At 34.7% G+C, this 26810-nt stretch overlaps 1 protein-coding gene across 1 annotated transcript; it reads left to right on the top strand.

The window, feature by feature from the left end:
* LOC133765346 (alpha-S2-casein-like A) lies at positions 1 to 25852 on the top strand. The gene is made up of 13 exons (XM_062198931.1): positions 1 to 51; positions 1337 to 1363; positions 2074 to 2097; positions 2182 to 2223; positions 4313 to 4339; positions 5582 to 5605; positions 5691 to 5735; positions 7874 to 7996; positions 10854 to 10877; positions 11537 to 11563; positions 12443 to 12559; positions 25545 to 25638; positions 25722 to 25852. The coding sequence occupies exons 1-13, from the start codon at positions 1 to 3 to the stop codon at positions 25850 to 25852; spliced, it is 756 nt and encodes a 251-aa protein (XP_062054915.1).
* Positions 25853 to 26810: the final 958 nt, after the last annotated feature.

Below are 26810 nucleotides of genomic sequence, written 5' to 3'. Positions count from 1 at the left end.
ATGAGGTTCTTCGTCTTCACCTGCCTTTTGGCTGTTGCTCTGGCCAAACATGTAAGCATAACGGGACACACCATGGTATCAATCCCTGTTTAAATCTATAAGAAGAGTAGCCTTTTACTCTGTGCAGGAGGTTGCAGGCACTGGCAGCAGTAAAGAGACTACATTCTGGCTTTTTCATCTGTGATCAATGTCAGCTGTGACTACTTACATAGCATTTGGAATTGAACAACGTTTCTGAAGGGTCTTCACTGAACTGTTGGAGAAGCCATAGATACAGGAGAAAGGACATGGATTTTCCTTCCAGATGGATTGGCGTAAACTTTGGAATTTGCTGAAAAAGCTATTTCCACTTCCAAGCATGTCCTGAAAGTATAAGAAAGCTCTGCTCCTATAACTGGGATTCCAAAGCCAGGGTCAATGAAATAGCAGAATTTTAATATTCTTGAGAAAAAGCAGCTCAGAAAGACAACAGCAACAACAAAAAACAGAAAATAAGGAGAGATGACTTTGTAAATTATTAACCAAATAACCTAGTGAGGATTTAGTAATAATATTTATGTCGCAAAATTTTGAGTATGTAATAATAATAGGCAAAGTGCCTCAGAAACCATGTATGTATTTACACAGACACACAAAAACAGCATCTATAATTTTAATATTTCAGTAGTATTACCTCCCTCAATCCCAGGAGGAATTCACACACCACCACCCTCCCACCCCAACATCTCACTCTACCCATAAAGTCACCTTTCACTTAGAGTGCTCAGAAGTCTATGCTATAACACACATCCTTGTATGTAAGTAGGGACAGGCATTGGTGACTTCTTGGATTTGTATCCAATTTAAGAAAATGCCATTTCTAACACAAGCAAGTTAGTTTGAACAGAAAATCAAAGCACCGTGCTTTAGTAACATCACACAGGCTCAATGATTTCTTCCTCTTTCACTCTTCTACTGGGTATCCCTATCTTTTTGTTGAGTAGTTGACCTCAACAGTTTCTTTGAAGATAACTGATTATACAGCTGAAAATAGAGAGGTATCATTAGCAAATGTTAGACTAAGATACCCAAAAGTACTTGTGCCACAGTTTTCCAGTGAGAGCAATGCCATTCATTGATTGTATTTGAAACTGAGGTAATTGTTAAAGGAGACCCTATTCCACTAAATTTTCCCAAGAAACTGTTTTTGGTTTTTTTTGTTTTGTTTGTTTGTTTGTTTGTTTTTTAATTTTGAGTGTTGTCATTAAGCAGTAGAGACAGAGATTCACGCTGGGATTTTAAGTAACTCATAAAAGTTAAATTTGTGGATTTGTTGTTGTTGTTGTTGTTGATACAGGGGATAAAGCAGCGCTCTGCCAGTGAGGTAAGGCACTCTATTCTGTAAACAGTTCCTCGCACCTAATAGTATATATGTACTATGTTAGTCTATTTGTATGATCAGTACCACCAGCACTGCAGAATCATGGAAAATTTGAAATGCAATATTTGCTTAAAATATTTTTGGAGAATAAACTAGGATATGTGTCACAACATTAGATTTGTGCTTTTTTCCACTTGCTTCTCCAATAGTCATGCAATAATTATGATATTGGTACCCTGCATCTTGTGATGTAAAGTGAGGAACCAGTTACATCTAGTTTGTCAGGGACTCATGCCCATCAGCATCTATATTGCGCGCCAATTTATAAGTGTCTTCTTGCTCAAAGTTCCTCAAACGTCACCAACAGAATTGTTCTCCTGCTATATACTTGATGTAAAAATCAAATAGAGTAAAAAAAAAAAGGAAACTGCTGAGGACAAATAAAATTGCTCCTTCCCCCTTTCATATTAATGTGCAAAGATGTAACTAGGTTGTCAAATAAGTAAATTGAGAGTCCAGAATAAATTATTTGATTAGAATATAATGAATTACTTACCTATAAAAAGTAGAAATTTTGGTCTAATTTACTTTTCAATTGAACCAAAGGTTAATTTTATCTTGAAATATTGTATAATAAATATTGATTGATACTTCTCTGGATAGTGAGATAGTCATGAATATATAATAAAAACATGTATTAATTTTTTCCTAAGGAGATTGTCAGCATCTATCAAGAAGTAAGTCATAATTTATTATATTACCTACATTTTAAAATCATTTGTCAGTTTTCATGGCCATAATACACTTCTTATTTTTTTCAGAAATATAAGCAGGATAGTAATGCGGCCATCCGAACAAATCAGGTAAAATGCACTTATTGATGTCTTTGAGTCTGATTAATGATGTGTCTTATCCACCAATTATGTTATTTTCACATTTGAAAACATGAGTATTTTTTTCTATTTCCAAATGCAAAATGTTTTCATAGTCTTCACTGCTTTGAAATTATGTTGAAAAGATTCCATGAAAACATGTGTGCTCCACTTAGAAATCACATTTTCAAAAGTCGTTTCTTCGAAAGTTCTCTCTTCATGTTCTCAACTGTGGACTTTTTAGATCACTGTTCTTTCATTTCTAAGGTTTATTTTATGCCTAAAAACCTTGAGTAGGAATTATGGAGTGTTACAAGGCACTCTTAAATCAAGACTTTAATTTACTCTGATTTTGTTCTGAAGTTGAAATTAGCCTAGATGAAAAGTTTGTTAATTGTCCAAAACATTTCATAAACAGAATAAAAGCAGGCACTTTTCCCAATTCAATGAATAATCCAATTGAAGGTATTAATTTGTATATGAAAAAATTAACCTGCTAAATACTTCTCCAGTTAGTTCCTACAAGTAAAGACCTAGTCATTTTATGAATGTAATTACTCTGGCTAATATTTAATATTTCTGCCAAAATTCCCTCTTTTGAATTGAAATGTTTTTATAGAAACTTTATGTAATCTTAATGACAGGCTTGATGGTCTATTATAAATGCTTCAATATACATTAAAATACCTGCATAGTTATAATTTATATTTTAAGAGAGAATGAGAGAGAGAGAAAGAGAGAGAGGCAGAATCTTCCTTCTGTCCACTGGTTCATTCCCCAGATGGCCATAATGACCAGGGCTGGGCTAGGCTGAAGCCAGGCCAGGAGTTTTTTCCAGGTCTCCCACGTGGGTGGCAGGGGCTGAAGCTCTGGAGCCAGCCTCTCCTGCTTTTCCCAGGTGTATTAACAGGGAGCTGGATTGGAAGTTGAGCAGCCAAGACTTGAACTGCAGCCCATATGGGATGCAGGCTCTTCAGATGGCAGCTTAACCTTATTTGCCACAGCACCAGCCCCTAGTTATTCTATTATATTTTTAAAGAATAATTATCCAGGTACAGACTTAATTACCTATTGTCTGGTCCATCATTCATTTAAGACACACTCAATAACAAAGAACAATGCGTCAGACAATACTCTATGCTCTGGAATACAACAGTGAATACACTTGACAATATGCGTCATTAAGGAGCCTCACATGTCAGTTTATCACTGGGAAATTTTAACATACTTCTTACAAACACACACAATGAAAATGAATTCATTCTCAGTAAAGAAGTTTTTTCTACATTCAACACAGCATACAAATAATGCTATAGGGATAATATATCCAATTCCTTTTATCGGGAAACCCCAAATAAAATATAAGATGGTGAGATCTTTTTAGTCATCTGAACTAAACTTAATTGACACTATTTATAAATAATATTTATTGTTAGTAGGTTCCTATGGGACATCTACTATCTCTTAATTAATCAGAAAATGTTTTTGTAATATTATAATTCAAATGTTAATTCCATACTTCTTGTATTATTTTACCCCCCTAAGTTCCTCTTATTGTCATAATAGAGATACCAACATTTAAATAAAATAATGTTTATCCCTTTTATTTGACTGACAAAGTGGTTAATAATAAGTACCTATGGGTACTTTTTTCACTTTGTGTTGCTATATGGGGGCAAACTGTTGAAATCGTTACCTAATATATACTAAACTGATCTTCTGTATATAAAGAGAATTGAAAATGAATCTTGATGTGATTGGAAGGGGAGAGGGAGCGGGAAAGGGGAGGGTTGTGGGTGGGAGGGAAGTTATGGGAGGGGGGAAGCCATTGTAACCCATAAGCTGTACTTTGGAAATTTATATTCATTAAATAAAAGTTTAATAAAAAAAATAAGTACCTATGCAACCTGATTTTACTGCATTTATTTAAATATTTCTTTTGATGTTTTATACAAATGATAAAGTAAGTAATACTGAAATAATTCCCTAAAGCAACTGGTGATATTTAAAGAATAATGCTGCATATTTGATTTCTTCTTGTCAATAAATTATGATTTTATTTTTATTTTTATTTCTCAAGGAAACTCCTACCGTTTCATCTAGTGAGGTAAGATTATTTCCTTTCAAGTCAAAGAACTATTGTATTCAAAAAAATATCAGCCTCGTTATAATGTTATACCATAGCTAGACAGTTCCTAACAAACACATTTCTAAACTTTCAAGAAGAAAAAGAGGAAAACCATAACCATGTTTTAAAATAATTTTGGTATGACTGAAATTGAGTATAATCATAAGAGGGCATTATTTAAGGTCCCTTGTTCTCCATGAAAATACAGCTGTGACTCTACAGAAACTGAATTTGACATTGAAAGTTGTGCCAAATCCAGAGGTTACCAATTGCCTTCACTGTTTTAGAAACCCCTTTAACACTGCTTAGAGGAGTAGTTCTCAAATGGCTGTCTCCTTGATAAGTAGTATCAGCAGCATCTGTAAGATTACTAGAAATGGTAGATCAACTTCATGTGAAACTCTGGGCTGGAGCTAAGCAAACTGTATTTTAGCAAGGTCTCTCAATGACATTGATGCACATCAAACTTTGAGAAACACTTTTAAGAAGGACAAACAAAGAATTGGTTTAGGAAACACATAGGTAACAAATACCTGGAAGAGCCAGGATGCGAGGCTGTCTTAATAGAGTGGGCAGTAGCAACATGGATCATGGCCCAAAATCCTGTGGCCAGGGCTATCACGTAAGCTCTTCATAGGCCCTGCATTAGGTGTTTGCTTTTGCCTGTCTCTGCCTCTTTGCCTGTCAATCTCAGTCTTAAACTGAGAGCCTTGGGACATGTCCAAGAACAGCCAAAATGTGAGGGCATCATGATGGAGCAGCAACACTGGCCAGGATCCTGTGGCCAGTGGTGCCACCTAACCTCTTCACTGTCCTTGCCTTAGGGGTTTGCTTCTCTTTCTCTGAGAGTAAGTCTGTCTCAAACTGAGAGCCTTGGAACACTTTGTCATTTCAACAAGGAACATGCAAGTTTAGCTCATCACATATTTAGTGGATCCATATTGATTATTTTTGGTCATTTGCCTATATCCTACAAATATATAAAATTGTCTAAGTAATGTAGAATTGACAAAACATTCAAGAAAAAGCATGTTTAGCCATTCTAATGCTGGAAGAGAAAGAAGGAGCGATATTACAAATATCTTAAGATTTAATCCTTAATAAATGACAGTACTAGTGGGTTGAACTCTGGATATTTCATTAATTTCCCCTAACCATACACTAAAATTATTTAGACACTAAACCATTCAACTAAAACTATTTCTCATCTTGTTTCTTTAGGAATCTGTCGAAGTACAAACTGAAGTAAGTAATTATCACTCAATAAAATTATACCATTAGTTTCATTTTTATTTGATATTTCTCTAACATGTGCTTTGGTTTTTGACAGAAAGATGAGCATATTGAGGAAGAAAATGTCTATCTAAAACAGTTGGTAAGTTTTAATACAACTTATTTGTAATAATAGAATAAAATTTTAGAATTCTCCCTTCTTCCAAATAATCACTTTTCATATCTTCTCAGGACAGTCTTCATATTTAACATCAAATTGGTGATTAGATTTAATTTTCCTAGTGTTGTTAGTGGGATACATAAAAATTACCTTAACAAGTAGTTCTAGAGTTAACTCTTAAGAAAAATGAGCAATACAAGTAAATTTGGAAGACTTACAGACTTCAGAAACATATATTGGTATTTAAGTGGTATACTTGAGATATCACTGTATTGTTACATAATAACATAGTTGATCAATCTGCTTCTATTTGATGTGATAACAAGGATGGATAAATTAAGGCCAAAAACTGTTAATTCTTGTCATTCTAAAGCACAGATTGTCATGTAACACTTCTTCGGTGGGCTAGAGCAAAATGCAGAGCAAGGAAAGGAGGTGGGCTTTGAAGTCAGTGGCCTTTGCTTTCAACATCAGCTCCCAAAGTATTACTCAACTTCTGCAAGCTGTATTTTCCTCAACTGAAAATGAGGTTGACAATATTTACTGCTGTGGATTTTATGAGTATAATGTTTGAGGATATAAGTATATTATATAACAACATTTTAAAAATACCTAAAAATATAGTAATTATTATCACATTTATACACCTAGAAGAAATCCATTTTCTTTTGTAACAAAAATAGATCTTCTTCTTAAGGATTTCAAATCAGATCTCTATAATAAGACTATTTTATGTTGAAAACACTCAATTGTCTAAAAGAAATCCTTTCTTACATGTTGTCCAAATACTTTTAATAGCAATGTGCTTTCAAACCACGCTTGTTATACTCAAGTGTCCATCCAACACTTATTCCAGGAAATTCTAAAGACAATTCTAAAGATAATCCACATACTTACTACTTATCACCTATTAATTGGAAACACTACAAAAGTAGAGACATTTTTAAGTGATTCCAACTTTAATTTCAACAATAATTGATAGTCCAGTACACATAGTCAAATCAAAAGAGGAACATACTAGAGTATTTATTCAGCTGGAAATATGTCCATTCATTTCTCAATTCACTTAAAAATTCAAGGTTAGTACCCTCTGAGAGGTGAAGTAACCAGGTGGGCAAGGGAATGCTTGCATGAACTGAATTGTCTCTGACTCCAGTATCAGCTGCTTTAACTAGATATGGGGAAAAATAACAAAATGAGACAATTTTCGTTAGTTTTCCACTTCCTTTCTTTTTCTTTTAAAGATTTTATTTATTAGAGAGTCAGAGTTACAGACAGAGAGAGGGAGAGACAGAAAGGCCTTTCATCTGCTGGTTTACTCCCCAAATGGCCACAATGGCCGGAGCGGAGTCCATCCCAAGCCACGAGCCAGGAGTTTCTTCCAGGTTTCCCATGCATGTACAGAGGCTCAAGCACCTGGGACTGCCTTCCCAGGCCACAAGCAGAGAGCTGGGTCAGAAGAGGAGCAGCCAGACATGCTGATGCTCATATGGCATGCCAGTGCTGAAGGCAGTGGCCTAGCCTACTATGCCACTGTGTAGGACCCTCCGCTTCCTTTCTTACACATTCTTGCCTATTATACTAAATAGAAAGGTTTGCTTCATTGGGAATTCTAAATTCACCAACCAGTTTCTTTTGGAGGTAGGCACTGAGCTCTTAAGAAATACTTGGTATGCCCCCCATGCAGGTATCAGAGTTCCTTGTTTCAAGTCCCAGCTCTGAGTTCAGCTTTCTCCTAATGTACAACCTGGGAAGCGCAGGTGATGGCTCAAATACTTGGGTTCTTGCCGTCCATGTGAGAGACCCGTATCGAGTTCTGCCTTCTGGCTTCTTGTCCAGCTACAGTTACCATTTGGGGAATGAACAATCAGCTGACAGTGCTCTCTCTCTCCTGTATCTTTCTCTCTCTCTCCCTCTCATCCTCTCTTTCAAATAAACAAGATCTTTTGAAAAATAAACAATAACATTTAATTCTGAAATTTACCTTAGAAATGCACACACTGCTCCAGTCTTTTGAACAATTTGACATAATTTTAACCATTTGATTTTATCCAGTTATGCTTTGATCCTGGAGAAAATTTAATACTTATGTAAATAATGATACGTTTTTTTCCTCCCAGAACAAAATCAAGCAAATTTTTCAGAAATTTTACATTCCACAATATCCTGAAGTTTATCAACAGCAGGTTGTTATGAACCCATGGAAACACGTTAAAACAACTACTTACCCTGTTCCCATCCCGGTAAGTTCTTCATTTCTGTTGTTTTTGTTTTTGGAAATAAAAAAGTTAATAAAATCAACCAGACGGAAACTATTCTGGTCATTTTGAATGTATAAAGTAAAACAGGTTTAAATAAAATTAGAACAGACATCAAACCATATAGCCAAAAAGCTATTGGAAAAACTTAGTAATTATAAATAAAATTAAGTTGAATTTAAATCCCAGTTTCTCACTTGTATTTCTCTTCATTCTGACAGAAAGTCTTAAAGGTAGGTAAGATGGAAAAAACCTACATTTTTCAAAAGGAATTGAAATTTCAACAAATTAAATCGCTTACCAATGTTTTCCTTCATATCATATTTCCTCTTTTAAGACATTTTGCTAAGGGAACATTTTTGAACACAGACTAAGTGGCAGAGCAGCAAATTGAACATGAGAAACAATTACTTCATTATAAACACAGTGAGCTTTGGAGTCAGAATTCTGGGGCTTGATGCCAGATCTAACAAAAGCAGACTACATAACTACGTAACCTTGGACAAGTAACCTCCCTTTTCTATAATTTTCGCTTCTCAAAAGTGGATGGTTCTCCCAGGTGACTCTTAGAAATTAAAGATACCATCAGCATTGTTAGAGAAAATAAGATTTAATGCTGTTGGTTTGAATACTAAATGCATAAGGAACATCTTGAAAATCAAAATCTATTTTATGTGAAATTGAAATCTAAAGTTTTATTATGTTCAGAAATAGCAGAGTTGGAAAGTAAGTCTGTAGATGAACTAGTGGCTCTCAGCTATTCACAAACAATCAAGTAAACCAGTACCTTGTCATAAACAGAATGAGAAAGGCAGCTAATTCTCTTTTTATGAATTTTTTTTACTGCAGTATAAGAGATTATAGAAGGGAAGTATACATTTTATTCCATTTCAGTTTGAATTTGCTGTAAATAACATTTCAGTTAAGAGCAACTTCTGCAGCAGTCTGAGAAAAGTCTGCAGCTCCAATTATAGATTCCAAAGTCAGTCTTCAAACCAGTCTAAAATTTAGCATTCTTGACAATAGTAATCTGGAATATCTTATAATTAAATATGAATCCAGAACGCATGACAGAGGTGAAACTGGTAAGCAAAAGTCTGAATTGTGTGGTAACTAAACAAGCTACTTGCAAAAGCAATCCCTTAACATCTGAGTGACAGTTTCTGCTAAATGAGCATCTAAATATAATATCATCTCAAAATAATTACAACTTAAGTAGATAAGATGTGTGAATGTGCAGGAGTGTCTTTTGGGGAAGGGGAGCAAAACAAAGAAGCTATATAAAGTGTTACGTCAATATCACAAGGAAAAGAGAAGAAAAACATTCCAGTGATCAGTTTTACAGATGGAGCAATAGTTTCTTCTCCTTTAGATTCTACCAGACATAATCACCTTCTTCTTTGTTTTGCTTTATAGATGGCATCAATCATTTTTTTTATTTTATTTATTTATTTTATTTATTTTTTTAATTTTTGACAGGCAGAGTGGACAGTGAGAGAGAGACAGAGAGAAAGGTCTTCCTTTTGCCGTTGGTTCACCCTCCAATGGCCGCCGCAGTAGCGCGCTGCTGCCAGCGCACTGCGCTGATCCGATGGCAGGAGCCAGGTGCTTCTCCTGGTCTCCCATGGGGTGCAGGACCCAAGAACTTGGGCCATCCTCCACTGCACTCCCTGGCCACAGCAGAGAGCTGGCCTGGAAGAGGGGCAACCGGGACAGGATCGGTGCCCCGACCGGGACTAGAACCCGGTGTGCCGGCGCCGCAAGGCGGAGGATTAGCCTGTTGAGCTGTGGCGCCGGCCCAATCATTTCATTTAATAAAATATTTTTGCTCAATTAAAAGTCAATTTCAGTGACTAGCAGGTGGCTTATATACTAGTAGTTTGTCAAATTTGAAATTTAAGTCATTATTATTAAAGAAATTGCTTTAATGGTTCAAAACTTCTCTTTGCTAAAAAACACCTGCTCAGTATTATTCTTATAAAAATTTTCTAAACTAAGAACATTTCCTTGCCTTTAGAAGCATATAATTATATGTGTTTAAATTTTAGTAATCTTCAGCACATTTTTATAACTTTCAGCACATTTTCACATTTAGAATTCTGCATTTTAAAATGTGGCAACTTTAATATCTACAATCCAACACCTGAGCAAACTCTTGAGTATAATAAATATATTCAGTTAGTTAGAATAATCATTTCTTTTATGCACACAATCATACATATATGTATTAAAATTGCAGGAAACCACAAGATTTTTCTCAGAAAGTCCAATTCAATCAAATTCTCTTCAGGAAAGGACAAATATTGAGCTTTTTACTGGGACACAAAATTGAAACTTTAATTGAGTTTCTATTTAGGAAAATAGTACCATTTGTCCAGTGATGTAATGCATGTTCCCACAGAGAAAATCTTGGTACTTAATACCAGTTATTAAATTCTATACAACACTGTTTTTATTCTAAATTTTAAATTTTAATACATAAAGTTAGGGTTGCAGAATTAGAGAAAGCTAAAATAGAAAGTGCAGAAATTATTCGAATCATTTGTGGGAAAAATCACAATTATAACATTTGAAGTTAGCAATATTAGAAATCTGTACAAGCAAATCCTAGCAAAAACATTTAATATTAGTTACTCCAGAGTTTATAGATGCACTGTTAACTGCCAAATATTGTATTACCAATGTTACAAAATATAAGCCTTAAGATACCCTGAATATTACCTAACCATTGCCTATTTTTGATCCTTCCTACTTTACTTATAAAAAAACAAAAATATCATAGTAGAAAGTAACATTTGAATAAATATGTAATTTAAATGGATTATTTGTCTCTTTTTCTAAGGAAACTACCAGGATCCCCCAAGAGGTAAGTAATAATTATGAAATGCAAATAAAATTATGAAAACTTTTTGTTTCATCTAAGTTATAAAATCATTGTTATTCCATTAGCATGAAATATATTCATGACTCAAATGATGAGTTAAATTTATTATTTTTATGAGGAATGGAGATCTTATAATTTAGTGATTTCCATTTTTATAAATTCCCACAATTTTTAATTTATTGTTATTACAGTTGAATATGTAAACAAGTATTTACCAAAATTTTTATCTGAACTTTTCCAATATAAATTTTATATAAAGCTTATAAAAACACAGACATGAATAAATATATTCATACAGACCCTTCTATTTAAACTAAATGTAGTAAATGCTGCATTGTTTTAAATGTTTCTTAGTATGCTAACTAAATCAAACTTGAGAGTTTATTATGATTCTATGTCTGAATAAAAACAAGTGAATAAAATAAGTGAAATCAAACTCCATCTGGAGATTACATTCTACTGAAATAACGATTTTGTGTTTCCACTATTTGGGGAAACTGAGGTACAATATAAACATTGGAAGTAATCTTAGTCTTCTTCTCTTGATGGAAGACAAATTTCTCTTGCTACCAAGAGTGAATTCTGGGGAGCCAATAAATTGAGAACAATGTGTTAAATTCTTGTTATTTTCTTTCTTCAAGGAAATTTTCAAGAAAATTGTTGAGATGGTAAGGATGTTATTTATAAACAGCTCTATTTCATTTAAACTATTAACAGGAAGAAGAGGCATGATGGGAAATGTCTATTTTTAGTAAACTAGAAAAAGATCACTTTAGTTTCATAAAAGTACAATTTTGGCCCTTCAATTGTATTTCCCTTAATTCTTCACTCTACCAATTAATACACTTCCATTTTTACCTAATTATAACAACTTATATATTACATTGCTCTCTAAGAGGAGATTTATTTTTTAATTTTTGAAGAAAATAATTCTCTTTGCTGGCTTTACTTTTGCCATCCATAGTGATACTCATGTTTGTAACATGAAAGATCCATCATCCTACTGCTGGCTTTTTAATTCTGAAAATTTCTATTTGCATTTTTATTATTTTTATTGGTTTTGATCTCTAAGAAATGCATCTAGTGAAGTAAAGCACACCTCCAAAGAATGAAACAACCAATCCATCCAGAGAGAGCATGATTTTCTGCTTTTTTGCTTTTTTTAGCAAACAAATAACTGCCAATTATTAATGAAGTCACATTAAAATATACAATAGAATAACAGAAAAAATTATTTAATAATAAGCATTAATAAGCTTACTATACAAGCATTCTATCATTGTATCAATGGCATATCACAGCCATGAATGCGCTCAACAATCATTCCCTGGCAGTTGAAAAAATAACTTTCCATCAAAGGATCTGAAAATTATGCTGTAAGGAGTTTCCCACTTTAATCCCATCTTTATGTCTTACAAAGAGCTTTATTTAGCAGACTTTCAATTGTCTAAATAAAGTTTTAACTAATTTATTTCTATATAGTTATCTTTTGAACACTGGAAGAGACTAAATGTGGAATGATTATTAATAATTTTATGTCTTTTCAGATCAAATTCAACCAGCTTCACCAGTTTGTCACCCCCCAGTATGTCCAGGCTCTTCAGCATCGGGTAGCTATGACCCCTTGGCATCACGTAACCCCCTTCCACTCTTTTCCTGTTTTGGTATGTTTGCTCTGTTTTAAATAATATCATTATAATTATTTTGTGTGAAAAATGGGATATAAAGAAAGTAATCTCAAATTTTGGATTAGAGATTAAATCAAACTTAAATGAAAATGTCGAGACCAGTAATAAAAAACAAATCCACGTTTCCAACACAACAGTATGCAATCATATCAAAAGTGATAAAGAATTGCATTCATATAGAATTTTAATTTTCTAAACATTTATGTGTATATTTACCTATACAGATAGATATGTATTTCTTCTGATTGCTTTAGTAAGTCAATTAATTGGATAGATTGTGATGATTTTATTTAATAACAGAATCTGAAAGGTAAAGTAGAATAAGTTTCTCAAAATATACTTCATAGTGCATCTGTTTAATAAAAGTTTTTTGACCTACGATGCTTTTTTCCTGGTATGAGGAATAAATGGCAGAGCAGAGAACTGAACACAAAAAACTGTCAGTTTGGTTTAAATATTAGTGATTTGGCATCAGCAATGCCAGAATTGGATACCAGACCTGACAGTTCTCTGGAAGATACTTTCTACTTTAATTTTTAAAAAGATTTATTTGTTTCTTGAGATGCAGAGTTACAAACAGAGAGAGGGAAGGACTGAGAAAGAGAGATTTTTCATTTACTGGGTCACTCTTCAAATGGCCACAACAGCCAGAGCTTAGCCCACATGCTCCCACGCAGGTGCAGGGGCCCAAGCACTTGGGCCATCATCCACTGATTTCTTAGGCCATAAGCAGAGAGCTGGATCAGAAGAGGAGCAGCTGGGACACAAACCGGTGTTCAAATGGAATGCTGGCACCACAGGCTGAGGCTTAACCTAATACACTGCAACACCAGCCCATCTACTTTAATTTTTAAAATGCAGTTGCATTTCCTAATATAGGAGGTAGCATTTAAGGAAGTTTATCATCACAGAAAACAAAACTAATAATTCAGCTTTGAAAGCTAGATGCCTGACAAATCTAAATATTTCAATACAGATGTAAATACTTAGTTATTAAAATGCATCATAATTTGTTTTTCTTTTAAGAATTTCTAAGATTCTTGAAGTAACCACTGCTTCTTGAGCTTAGGTAAGTCCCCTCAGGTTTGGAGATTAAGCAAAAATTTAAATAGGGTCCTCAACTAAGAATACAGTATGAACGAATTTTAACACTTAAGCAATTTAGTTATATTTTATTTAAATCGTAGTTTGACTTTGCTATGAACTCTTTGATTAACAAATTAAAGTTATGTTGTAATTTGCAGGTATATTCTTTTTGTAAGTATTTTAAAGAAAATTTCTTTGTGCTAAGAATGCATTCAGCCAGAAATGAGAACTGAGTAAAACGCATCAGAAGTACAAGTGGTCACATTGTTTCACACTAAAGTGTCCTCTCATCTTCCCCCAATGCTTCTGCTTGTGGGAAATATATATATGTATATATATATATTTAAATTTCAGTCAAGATTACATTTGCCTCCACAACAGATAGAGTCTGGTGGAGGATTAACTGGGAGCCACAGTATAGATACGCCTGACATGGTCCCTTCCTTTTTTCTCTTGTACTTGCATTGTACTTGTGGCATGAAAGTTTTCTCCCTTCTGAAATTTCATCTCCCTCAACCTATCCCACTTAGTTCTATCCACATCTTTTGTATTTAAATTAAAGATCAGGGGCAGGCACTTGGCACAGTGGTTAAGACTGCACTTGGGACAGCCCACCCACATCCCATATCCCAGTGCCTGGTGAGTCCCAGCTCCTCTGCTCTGATCCAGCTTCCTCAAATACATATCCTGGAAGATGATGGCTCAATTACTTGAATTTCTGCCACCCTTGTGGGAGACCCAGATGGAGCTTTGGCTCCTGGCTTAATCCTGGCTCGCTACATTCATCCTCACATAAACCTGCGGAGTTGTTAGCATTATCACCCAATATATTGATGGGACAATCAATTAAGTATGTAAATTACCTACACTCACAGTGGATGTGGTCAGTGGAAGAGCCAGGGTTACAACCCAGATGTCCAGCCTTAGGTCCCTTCCCCAGAAATATCTCCACGGCAGATACAATCTGACACCGCTGACCAGTTAAAGATGAGTGTGAGAGGGCAATACTCACCATCTGAAGGGCCTTGTTTCCAGAACTTGACTATTTTTGTTTGGTTCTCTTGGTATGTAAAGGCATCAGGCAACTTTTCAAATAGCAAAAAGAATTTTCTGAATGATAATGTTCACTTTAATATAAAAAATTATTTGATGTTTTACAGTTGTTTATCATTAGTCCCACAATATGAGAGACTTGGTAGGATAGAAATGAGATATTGACTCAACCTTCCTTCACTTCACTTCTACAAAGAGAAACATACTTACAGAATGTTTACTAGTGCAGAGTTAAAATTGTGGGCATGATACAGAGGTAGAAGGAAAGTCACTTGATAGATCAGATTATGGTCTTAACTTTAGGGAAACCAGAAATACTCATAACAAGGCAATATCAGAAGAACAATCTAAGGAAAAGTAACTGAAATGGATAGAATGATTATAAAGTAAAACTATAACTAGAAAGATTTCTTATAAATTAGTTATGAAGGATTTACTTTTAAAGAAAGAAAATTTTCCAGTAATGATTTTGCTAGGCATAATTATTTGACAAATCCATAATCCAATTAAGTTTCAAAGTATAATGAGGAATAAGAGCATATTTTATGCCTATTAATATTTTATGCCTATTAAAATGCTTCTTCAATACCTTGCTGAAATATATAAATGTTTCTCATTTAATGGAAACATTAGAGTGTAGAAATTGGCTTTTGTCTGCTAATCACTCAGTCATTTATTAAAAAACATTCATCAACTATATTGGCCCTAGAAAATATTAATAAGAAATAAATATAAATAATAACATTCTATTCAGAGCCTTGTGTTTGTTGTTTACGTATATATTATATACAAATATGTCTACCTAGTAAATGTATATATGTATTCTGGAATGTATATTGTTTAGATAATCTAATATTTTTTCTTTATTCACAGGCTTAACTGGAAAAATCATTCCTATATAGTTTTCTCATCTATCACATTACCTCCTACTATCAACATCTTTTGGCGTGTTTGTGAAAAGACACCAATGTTGCGGCAAAAAGGAAGAGTGTGAGGAATATTTTCTGTGGTGTTGCTGTATTTTTGGTTTATGTTGGATATGCCAGGTCTTGATTGTGGTATCATATTAACTGTATTGATGACTTGATGTCTTTTCTATTTCTGAGATAAATAACTATGTATCTCTTAACAAAACATTAAAATTTGAAGTGCATTTTTATTTGTGTGGTCTTTTCTTCCCCCGTTCCTCATGCTAAAAGACCAGGCCACTGTTGCTAGAATGACCAGTAAGATGATAACTAATTTTAACTACACTTAGACAGCCCTGAAATAAGTTACATGTTTGGATTCCTTAATGCCAAATGTGTCTCTCATTCCTGTTATCTTCAAATACTGCACATTTATCTGTATGTTTATTTATTTATTATGGGCTTCAACTATGATTGCATTTTCAACACCATTTTGCCCTCATGCAAACAACTCTCCAATTTGTTCCACTCCCATTAGTCTATCTCAAACAACTTCCACTAGAGTTCATAGGTCTGCAGTCACAGTTACTTACCTGGCTGGATGGTAGCTCACCATGTCACTCCGTAAGAAGTGAGTCCCTGTGAACTGAAACCTTTGAAGTTCTGGTGCCATAGGTTTACGCTTCTTTCAACAAGCACTCTGTGTGATACAACCAGGCACTTTTCTAAACATTGCTTTATAGCAGAAGAAGAATAAAGACCTCGGGTTCATCATACTTACATTTTAACCTTTTGGAGGAAGATAACAAACAAGAAAAGATTCAATACATATGTCGCATTATGACAGCTTCACTAAAAAAGAAAAAGGCATGGGGCAAGCAGTGAGCCAAGCAGTTAAGATACCAGTTTAAACACCTACAACTATATCAGAGTACCTGGGTTCAACAACCTTCTCTGGCTCCTGACTCCACTTTACAGCTCGTGCAGTTCCTGGGAGGCAGTGGTGACGGCTCCAGAAACTGGGATTCCTGCTGGCTTGAGTTTCTGGCTCCCAGTTTCAGCTCAGTTCAATCCTAGCCACAGTGGGCATTTGAAGAGTGAACCAGTGGAGTCTCTGTCTCTGTGCCTCTGAACTAAATAAATTAAAAATATTTTAAATAGAACTTCAAAGCCCCCCCCCTTTTTAATTTTATTTATTTATTTGAGAGGTAGAGTTACAGATAGTGAGAAGGAAATACAGAGAGAGAGGTCTTCCTTCCATTGGTTCACTCCCCAAATGGCCGCAACAGCCGGAGCTATGCCGATCCGAAGCCAGGAGCCAAGTGCTTCTTCCTGGTCTCCCCTGCGGTGCAGGGGCCCAATCACTTGGGCCATCTTCTACTGCTTTCCCAGGCCTCAGCAAGAGCTGGATTGGAAGAGCAGCCGCCAGAACTAGAGCCGGCACCCATATGGGATGCTGGCACAGCAGGCGGAGGATTACCCTAGTGCGCCGCGCGGCTCTGGCCCCTCAAAGCCCTTTTTAAAAAGAAGAAAGCAGAGCAATGAAAAGATGTTTTGGAATGCACAGTCATGGAAGACAATACAGGCAAGTTGAAGTTTGAGCAATGAATTGAAAATAGTGCTCAAGGGAGATGGAGGAATAATCACAATTCCAATAGAAGAAACAGTACAAGCAAATTCATGGAGGCAGATGCATGCTTACAGTATGGAGAAACTGACAAAGAGCTGGGCATGTGTGAGAAGACTTTGGGATGGAAAGAACTGAACAAAAGTACATCAGGCAGGAAGATGGGAGATGTGGAGATTATCATGGTTTACAATACGTGTTATCTAAATCTGGAAATCTCTAAAACCTACTTTTACTCTTATTTTAGCCAGGCCACTCAATTCTAAAAGATAAAATCTTCCAAACATGCATCTGTCCCCTCTATAAGTTTAGGTTTCCCAACATGTTCCACATACTCAAAACTGCTTATAAAATATGTTCTTGTTGAAATTAGAGATGGCTATCTCCTTTTCTTTCCTTCAAAAACTATTGGTAGCTTCATTGGTTTCCTCAAGGCTTTAGTGACCTCTGCACTCATTACCCGAAAAGAATCTCTTTCTACGTTACAGAGAACATCAAAACCATCTGGCATATCCTGCACCAACCTCCCAGACCGACCCTTGTTTTACTTGATGCAATCTGAACACTGAGTCTTACCTTTGAACTTCAAAGATATGCTGGTCTAGCCTGTAGTCACTCTCTACCAAAGCAATTCCTTTTTTTTTTTTTTTTTGTAAGAGTGACTGTGGTGAAATAGTAATAGGGATTATAACACCTAAAATTCACCAGTATATGCAGTGTTACATGATAAAAATCCATAGTAATACCACTTTGAGTCTCATCCAATCCATTCTGACTTCTCTTTGTAGCTCTCAGAAGAAAGCTGACTACTTGAGAGCCTATCTTACTGCTTCTCTAGCCATTGTTACCACAAGCCTTGCTGGTAGATTCAAAAGCTCCTGATGGTGCTTGAGGGAGCATCTCCTAAAGGATAGTAAAAGAAAATTGTAACATTAGCTCTAAACCCCAAATCCCTATTAATTTTAACTGTATAAACCTTGCCTTTTCTGCTATTCTGTGAAGAAAAGCCTTGTTTTTGTCACATCCTGACCACCTGTCCACTTACAGCGTAGCGTGTCACATGTAAGTGCCAGAATAGACATTTTTTGTTCTAATATGGAGCTTCCCTTTGGCTTTGGTCTCATGGTTCAGTGGACATTAATGCTTTGGTAACCATCAGAAACGTATGCCTAATGTGCATTGTCTTAAATAATTCTTGCGGTTATTAATAATCATCCCACCAAGGCATTTGTAGCTTGCTCCCAAGGGCACTGTGACAATTGGTCCTGTTGATAAACTTTTCTTCTTAGTAATTCTTATTATTCTCTTCCTTGGACTACTTTTGTGTGTGTTGTATTGGTTCCTTTTATTATAACATAGATGTTCTCTAGGGTTTTGACCTCAGCATCTTTCTTTGTTGGCTATATATATTTTCCTGTCATTTTACCTATTTAATTCTTAATTATACCTGTAGTCTGATGATAGCCAAATCTTTAGATATAATTATGAATTTCAGCCACTCAATTTGGACTAAAATACCTAACAATTTCCTGGACATCTATATTTTTATATTTCCTAAACTAAATGCAATCAGTTTGCTCATCTTTTCATTTGAAAATTTGAAATTCTTACACACAGGACATATCTGTGGAAACTCACACATTTTCAAATCTATTTTTTAACATATGCTTGTTCAAAAGTGGAAATGGGTTTCAAATATTTGGATCTCCTCCTAAGAGTCATCAAACTCTAACTTTTCTAGTTACTTTAGGTTAGCAGTGAGATATTTTTCCACTAATTCAAATGGTTTTTGGAAAGTAAAATCAGCACAGGTAATACAAAACTTTGGCAAGGATCATATCCCTGTGGCACCATCCTTAAAATGGCAGTAGCTCACTATTGTGTATTTTCTTTTAATGAAATTCTTTCTCCTTTTCTAAGACATAAAATTGGGTAATGGACAGCAAATAATTTTATCCTTTTTTCAAAATAGCAGGACATTGCCTTACCTATCTGTTTTTTAGAACTATCCATTTGTGACATATAGGATATAAAATAAACAAAAATACCATTTTTGTGTTCATTTTTCTTGTTTCTATCAAGCATAATTCTCACATTTCCTATGGTATCTAATTAAAATAAGATACTCAATAATGTCTCTTTTTAATGTTACAAACTAAAATAGGAATCTCCTTGTATTTGAAATCGGTTTTTAAGTTTATTTCATAGAACATTTTACTACTTCAGAGTTTCAATTTCCAAATATCTTGCAAACTCTTTGATTTTTGTTTATTAATAAATTTTATTTAAGAAATGAAAACTTCATGAATTTAATATATACAAATTTGGAAACATGGTTTTTATATTATTTTCTATCAAAAAGGTCACATGAGTTATATCATTCCAGTAGCTTGAATAATGCTTTATAAATCTTTTTTGAATAAATAGGTGAATAAAGAAAGGAAATAAAAAAGATGGAAGAAAAAAATTCAGAAAGGAACATAATAAAATATTTCCAAATTGGCTAACACAAGATGCATTTTTTAAATATCCCAGTAGTTAGCATGTTATGATAGACATACATAGCCACAATACTTCGAAATGTCTTACAAAAATTTTTAATTGATTTATTTAGTTCCTTCTTTCAAACATACATATTCTTCTCTGCATTAGCCAGAAAGGCAGAGAAGAGACCATTTATCATGGGGCTATCTTAATATGCTTTAGAAATTGTTCCTTAAAGCACAAGATATAAAATCAAGTATCATTTCATTTTGAACTCAAACTTATAGACCCATGTGAATATCATATTATTGGGTTTACAATATAGAACCTAAATAAAAATTAACAAAAATATTGTAATACTTTGTTCCTATCGTACTCAATTATCAAACCAATGGATTATAAATTCATATATTAGTTTGCCTAAAGATTCAGTGAAAATAGTTATTTTTCTACCATACATAAGTGTCTCAACATAGGCTCACTTGAAGGACACTAAGTCCTCCAAGACTCAAAATAAGTAAATTTAATTCCACATGCTACAGTTTACCCTTCTAAGTGATATATAACAAAATTATGACCTTGAGGATCTCTGTTTCCTTGGAGATAAATACATCAAATCAAACCCAGTGAGATAAATTTCTTAATTTGATCTAAAATTGGCAGGATTTATTGTATCAAGATATTGAATGGCCTTAGTGAATGTGAAAAGGTCAACACATTTCAGAAACATATTGCCTCTTAAGCCTTCAAGAATGTTCTTCCAGATCTTGAAACCTTGTCTTGAACAAAAGTTGGACCTTTGTGTGTAAATTAGCATAGTGACTATTTCAAATGTTTTCTCACTATAGCTGTCAGAATAAACTATGATACATACAAAATTACATGTCCTTAATAATAATTACCTGTAAAGACCAAACATAAGCCTTTGTTTATTGTCTAGCCACATCTCAGTCAGTATTAACAATTATTGAACAAATAAACTACTGGAAAAAAGAGTTGATGCTGCTCTTGCTGTGACACAACAGAAATTATTTTTATGATCTAAATGTCTGTTAAACAATGTATTTTAAAGTTTTTAATTAATAAACTAATATGAGAATCTGAGAAATAAAGACAGAGAGATTACCTACTGGCTATACACTCCCCGAAATGCCTGTAACACCTTGGGGTGGAAATTCAACCCGAGTCTTCCACGTAGGTGGCAGCAACTCAACTACTTAAATCATCACCAGCTGCCTCTAAGACTGTACATTAGCAGGAAACTGGTGTCGGGAAGTAGGTATCGAACCCAGGTACTTTTATAAAGGAAGCTGGCATCTTTACTGACATCTTCACCACTAGAGTAATTGCCTACCCCACATTGTTATTATTCACAATTTTAACAACAAGATGAAGTTAAAAATTTGCATACACATTATCATTGATAGGAGAACTTTTGGAAGTTTATTTATTATTCAAAGTTTAAAGTCATACTTCCAAAGCATTTTATTTTCATATATAAAATATTTTTCTCTGTTTTTATTATCATTTTCTGAATTAAAACCAGTTGTCTTCATTCTGCATAGTGTTACATACCAATTAAATTACTTTCAGTTAACATTTAAAGTTTTATCATTTATTTTAATTAACATTTGAATTAGATACAAGGAATGAAGCATTTTACTTTTTTTAAATATGATTGTGTTCTTTGAAGAATATATTACAAGAATTATTTTATCAATTTAAGGATTAGAGTATTTTAGCAAAAGATTTTTTTCTTCCAATTTCCAAGTACAAAATACTTCTATATTACACAGATTTTATTTTCAGGAAAAATTCAGGATAAATCATTTTTTCATTTTCTTACATTGTTTTGATTAAGAAAAAAGTGACAACCTCACTTTTGTGTAACATATCCATCATAATGCATTTAAATTTGAATGGTATTGTAAACCAGAGAAAAGAAGTACACAAATATCACATTGAACAGAAATAGGAAACAAATCAAAGATTACCAGACTGTACAAATTTGTTTCACTAAAATATTTTGAAGCATTACACAATATCCAACAATACAATCTTCAAATATACTCTTCAGTATTTGACTATCTTGCATCTAAGTTCATCAGAGATATTGATCTATTTGTAATCACTTATTTGTAACTTACTATTTATAATTCCATTAGTTGATACATTTTCTCTTCCACTTTGTAAATATTTTTTCAATTTGTTTTTTGCCATCATCCTTAACCCACTGTATGTGAATAAACTTTCATAATCTCCTGCCCATTTATTCCCAAACTCTATGAAATGACAACTCCATTATCTTCTTCCTATGTCCTATGACCTTTTCCACAAGGCTGCCAAGGTGATGTTTCTTAAAAGTCTTTTTTATTCTACATTTAAAACTCATTTAAGTTTCCCACTGACATCTCTAATACATATTTTTGTTTGTTTATAATTTTTTTATTTTCTAATGGTGAACAAAATTTCATGTATTATATATATATTATATATCATATATATTATATATATTTATATATATTTATATATATTATATATTATATTATATATTATATATATTATATATTATATATATTAATAATATTATATATATACACATGTAGAGTGTAGTGATACCTTCCACACTATTCTCCCTCCCACCCATGCTCCCATCCTCATTCCTCCTTCCTTATTCTTTTTATAAATGTTTACAATGATCTACCTTCAGTTTATTTTATACTCATAAGATTAACTGTACACTAAGAATTCAACAAATAGTAAGAAGAAAAAAAACACTCTTCCACAATATTCAAGTCAGAGGCTGTAAACAATTATCAAATCTCAAAATGTCAATTTTGCTAATATACATTACATTTTTTACACTCTATTAATCACCAGAGATCAAGGAAAATATATGGTATTTGTCTTTTACGGACTGGCTTATGTCACTAATTATAATGGTTTCTAGGCACATCTATATTATGTCCAAAGACAGGATTTCATGCTTTTTAAGGCTGAATAGTATTCCATGGTATATATGTGTGTGTGTGTAATATAGATAGATAGATAGATAGATAGATAGATAGATAGATAGATTACATTTTCTTTATTTTTCTTTATCCATGGGAAGTTGTGCTGATTCCATATTTTATTCATTGTGAATTGAGCTGAAATAAATATGGGAGTACAAATAACTCTTTCATATGCTGATTTCATTTCCCTTTGGATAAATTCCCAGGAGTGAGATGACTGGGTCATATGGTAAATCTATTTTCAGATTTCTGAGCTATCTCCATACTATCTTCCACAATTGAAGTAGTAGTTTACTTTCCCTCCAATAGTGGATTAAGGTACCCTTTTACCCCCACATCCTCACCAGCATTTGTTTTTTAATTTTTGTATGAGCACCATTCTAAGTACAGTGACATGAAACTTCATTGTGGCTTCGATTTGGATTTCCCTGATGGCCTTAATAGCTAGTGATCCCGAGAACTTTTTCTTGTGTCTGTTGGCCATTTGAATTTTCTCTTGAAAAATGCCTGTTCAAGTCCTTTGTCCATTTCTCAAGTGGATTATTTCCTTTGTTGTGGTTGAGTTTATTTAACTTTTTATAGATTCTGGATATTAATCCTATATCAGTTGTATAATTTGCAAATAATTTCTCCTATTCTTTCAGTAGCCTCTTCATTTTGCTGAGTGTTTCATTTGCAGTGCAGAATCTTTTCAACTTGAAGGAATCCCATTTGTCTAGTTTTATTTTGATTGCCTGTGCTTCTGGGGTCTTTTCCAAGAAGTCTTGGCCTATGTCAACATTGTGCTGAGTTTCCCCAATGTTCTCCTCCAGTAATCTGAAGGTATCAGGTCATAGATTTAAATCCGAGATCCATTTTGAATCAATTTTCTATAAGGTCTAAAGTAGAGGTCTTGTTTCATATACCAGCAAATGGAGATTCAATTTTTCCAGCATCCCTTGTTGAAGATACTGTCCTTGCTCCAGGGATTAATTTTAGCTCCTTTGTCAAAGATAGTGTGTTGTAGGAGTGTGAATTGATTTCTGGAGTCTCTATTCTGTTCCATTGGTCTACCTGTGTACTCTTATGCCACCACCAGGATTTTTTTTATTATAACTTTCATGTAATACGTCTTGAAATGTAGTACTGTGATGCCTCAGGCTTTTATTGATTGCTATAGCTATCCAGGGTCTTTTATATTTCCATTTGAACATCAGCATCATTTTTTCTAGATCTGAGAATGTCATTGGTATTTTGATTCATTGGTATTGCATTGAATCTGCAAATTGTTTACAGTAAGTTAGACATTTTGATGATATTAATTCTTTCAATCTACAAACACGAATATTTTTTGCTTTTTTTGTGTCTTCTAACTGTTTCATTAATGTTTTGTAATTTTCATCATAGAGAACTTACACCTCCCTGGTTAAATTTGTCCCAAGTTATTTAATTTTTATGTATCTATTGTGAATGGAATTGATCTTGGAAGTTTTTCTCAGTCTTGGCATTGTCTATATATACAGGGTATTGATTTTTGTGCATTAATTTTGTGTCCTGCAGCTTTATCAAGCTCTCTTATTGGAACTATTGGAACTTATGTGTTCCAATAGTCTCTTAGTGGAGTCTGCTCATTCCCTTACATATAGAATCATGTTATCTGCAAAAAAAGGGATAACTTGACTTCCTCCTTTTCAATTTATATCCTTTTGATTTCTTTTTTCTTGCCTAATGGCTCTGGCCAAAACTTCCAGTAATATATTGAACAGCAATAGTGACAGTGGGGGCATCCTTGTCTTGTTCTGGATCTTAGTGGAAATGCAACCAACTTTTCCCCAATCAGTAAGTTGCTGGCTGTATGTTGTCATAAATTGTCTTGATTTTGTTGAGAAAAGTTCTTTCTATACTCAATTTGCTTTAGGTTTTTATCATGAAAGGACATCATATTTTATCAAATACTTCCTCTGTATGTATTGAGAAAATCATATCAATTTTTTTCTTCAACTTGTTAATGTGATATATCATATTTATTGAAATTTGTTTGTGGAACATTCCCTGCATAACAGAGATAAATCCTACTTGGTCTGGGTGAATGATCATCTGATGTTGTGGAGAATCCCACAGCAATCTAAAACAGAGTTAAGGATCACCGCTTACCTGTAAAGGAGATGAACTGTGGAAACACAGTAAAACATTGAGTTAAGAAGTTATCACTAGCCACAAAATAAAAGTAAAGTGGAGTTATAAGTCAGGAGCTGAGGCAATGCCTAACGGCTGTTAGGGAGACGCTCCTAATCATACCAAGCAGACATCCCTGGTCAGTCAGATAACAGTGTGCTGTGGACAGACAGTACCCTCCTACCCACGCTGACTGGACCGTTCAAATGTAAGTAAGTTGGGAACAGTATTGACTGGACCGTTCAAACATAAGTAAAAACCAATAAAAATTGCACGAGTTGTATGATGGCAAACTGGAGGGCTGCCAAAAAAGGAGGATGAAAGTGGAGCCCTGGCGTTGCTCTCCATCCTTTCGGGGATCATGGCCTGGTGCGTGTAAACCACTGGGAGCGGAAGAAAGAAGAGCTGAGCTGTCACTGAGCTGTCACTGAGCTGTCACTGAGCTGTCACTGACGAGATCCTGACCCATTTCTGACCTGTACAAGCCACAGCTCTCGGAGCTGCACCTGTTCCTGAGCGGCCCTAGCCACTGTTCCTGGGCGGCCTTAGCCACTGTTCCTGAGCAGCTTTAGCTGCATGAGCTGTCCCATTCCGGTATTGTTCCCGTCTAATAAAAGATGCTGTAACACTTTCAGACTTGCAGCCGAGTAAAGGGCCTGGTGTGTGTGAACCTCTGGATCTCTACACATGCGGAGCTGAAGAGGCAATCCGCTACTCTGCACAGAGCAGGTATCAGCACAAGCTGACCTGCAGAGCTGTCCCTGAGCTGTAATACCCCACTGTCTGTGTGTGTGTATGTGTGTGTGGCCCAGTGCTAGTGAACCTCTGGATCTCTTTGCATTTGGAGTCGAAGAGCCAGCCCGCTAGTTTTTGCTACGCGGCACAAGGCGACGATGGGATCAAGAGGCCAGTGGAGCTGCTGTGTTGCTGCCGCCTCACCTAGAGTCCTTATCAGCCTGCTGCCAGAGTTGACCGCAGAGCTGGACCAGGCCTTTCAGCAGGGGACCTCTCCAACTTCTCACCTTGCCATCCGACTGGAACCTTGAGCTTACTGCCCAGAGTGATAACCTTCCCACGACTTCCTGCCTGTAAGTGACTGGTCCAAGTTCTGTCCCTGCTGAGACATTGAACACTGGACACTGGACACTCCCCGCAGGGGAAACACGTTAGTGACAGTGATGTAAGCCTAGATATGTAGCAAACCAATGTTATGTATTGAATCTTTCGCTGTGCTTGTATTGTTCATTGTGATAGTACTTAAGATTATCTTGATAGTGTTTGTTGTGACTTGTGGTATAATAATATTGATTGCCTGGCAGATAAATGATATTGTTAAGATTTGGTAGATGTATTAAGTTAAGTAGTTAAGTAGTTAAATAGTTAAGTCACATTAAATAGTAGTATTAAGTTTAGGGATAAGTGTGTTAAATAGTATAGATTGATAAGTATATTGATACTGGTAAGTGAATTGACCCCAATGAGCATGCTGATGAGTAGTGTGATATAAAACCCCTGGTGTGTCCCCGGTGTGTGAACAATAAAATTGGAAAAGACAGTCTTGTGTCCATGTGTTCCTTTCTTCCCCGTGACTGACAAGTCATACATCGCACTTGCTACTGTTGAGCTACATACGTGACAGCAGGCGCTAGTGACAGATGAGCTGTTGGATACCATTAGACAGTATTTTGTTGAAGATCTTTGCATCTAAATTCATCAGGAATAATGACCTATAGTTCTCTTTCTTTGTTTTATCCTCTTCTCATTTGGGAATTAGGGTGACACTAGCTCATTGGGAGAATTCCCTCCCTCTCAATTTTTTTGAAGTGTTTGAGATAAATTGTAATTGTTCTTGTTTAAAGTCTGGTAGAAGTCAGCAGTGAAGCCTTCCGGTCTCAGGCTTT

This window comes from Lepus europaeus, chromosome 8 (genome assembly GCF_033115175.1).
Source record: "Lepus europaeus isolate LE1 chromosome 8, mLepTim1.pri, whole genome shotgun sequence".
In the NCBI taxonomy this organism is placed as follows: Eukaryota; Metazoa; Chordata; class Mammalia; order Lagomorpha; family Leporidae; genus Lepus; species Lepus europaeus.
This window is presented reverse-complemented; position numbering and strand designations above follow the sequence as displayed.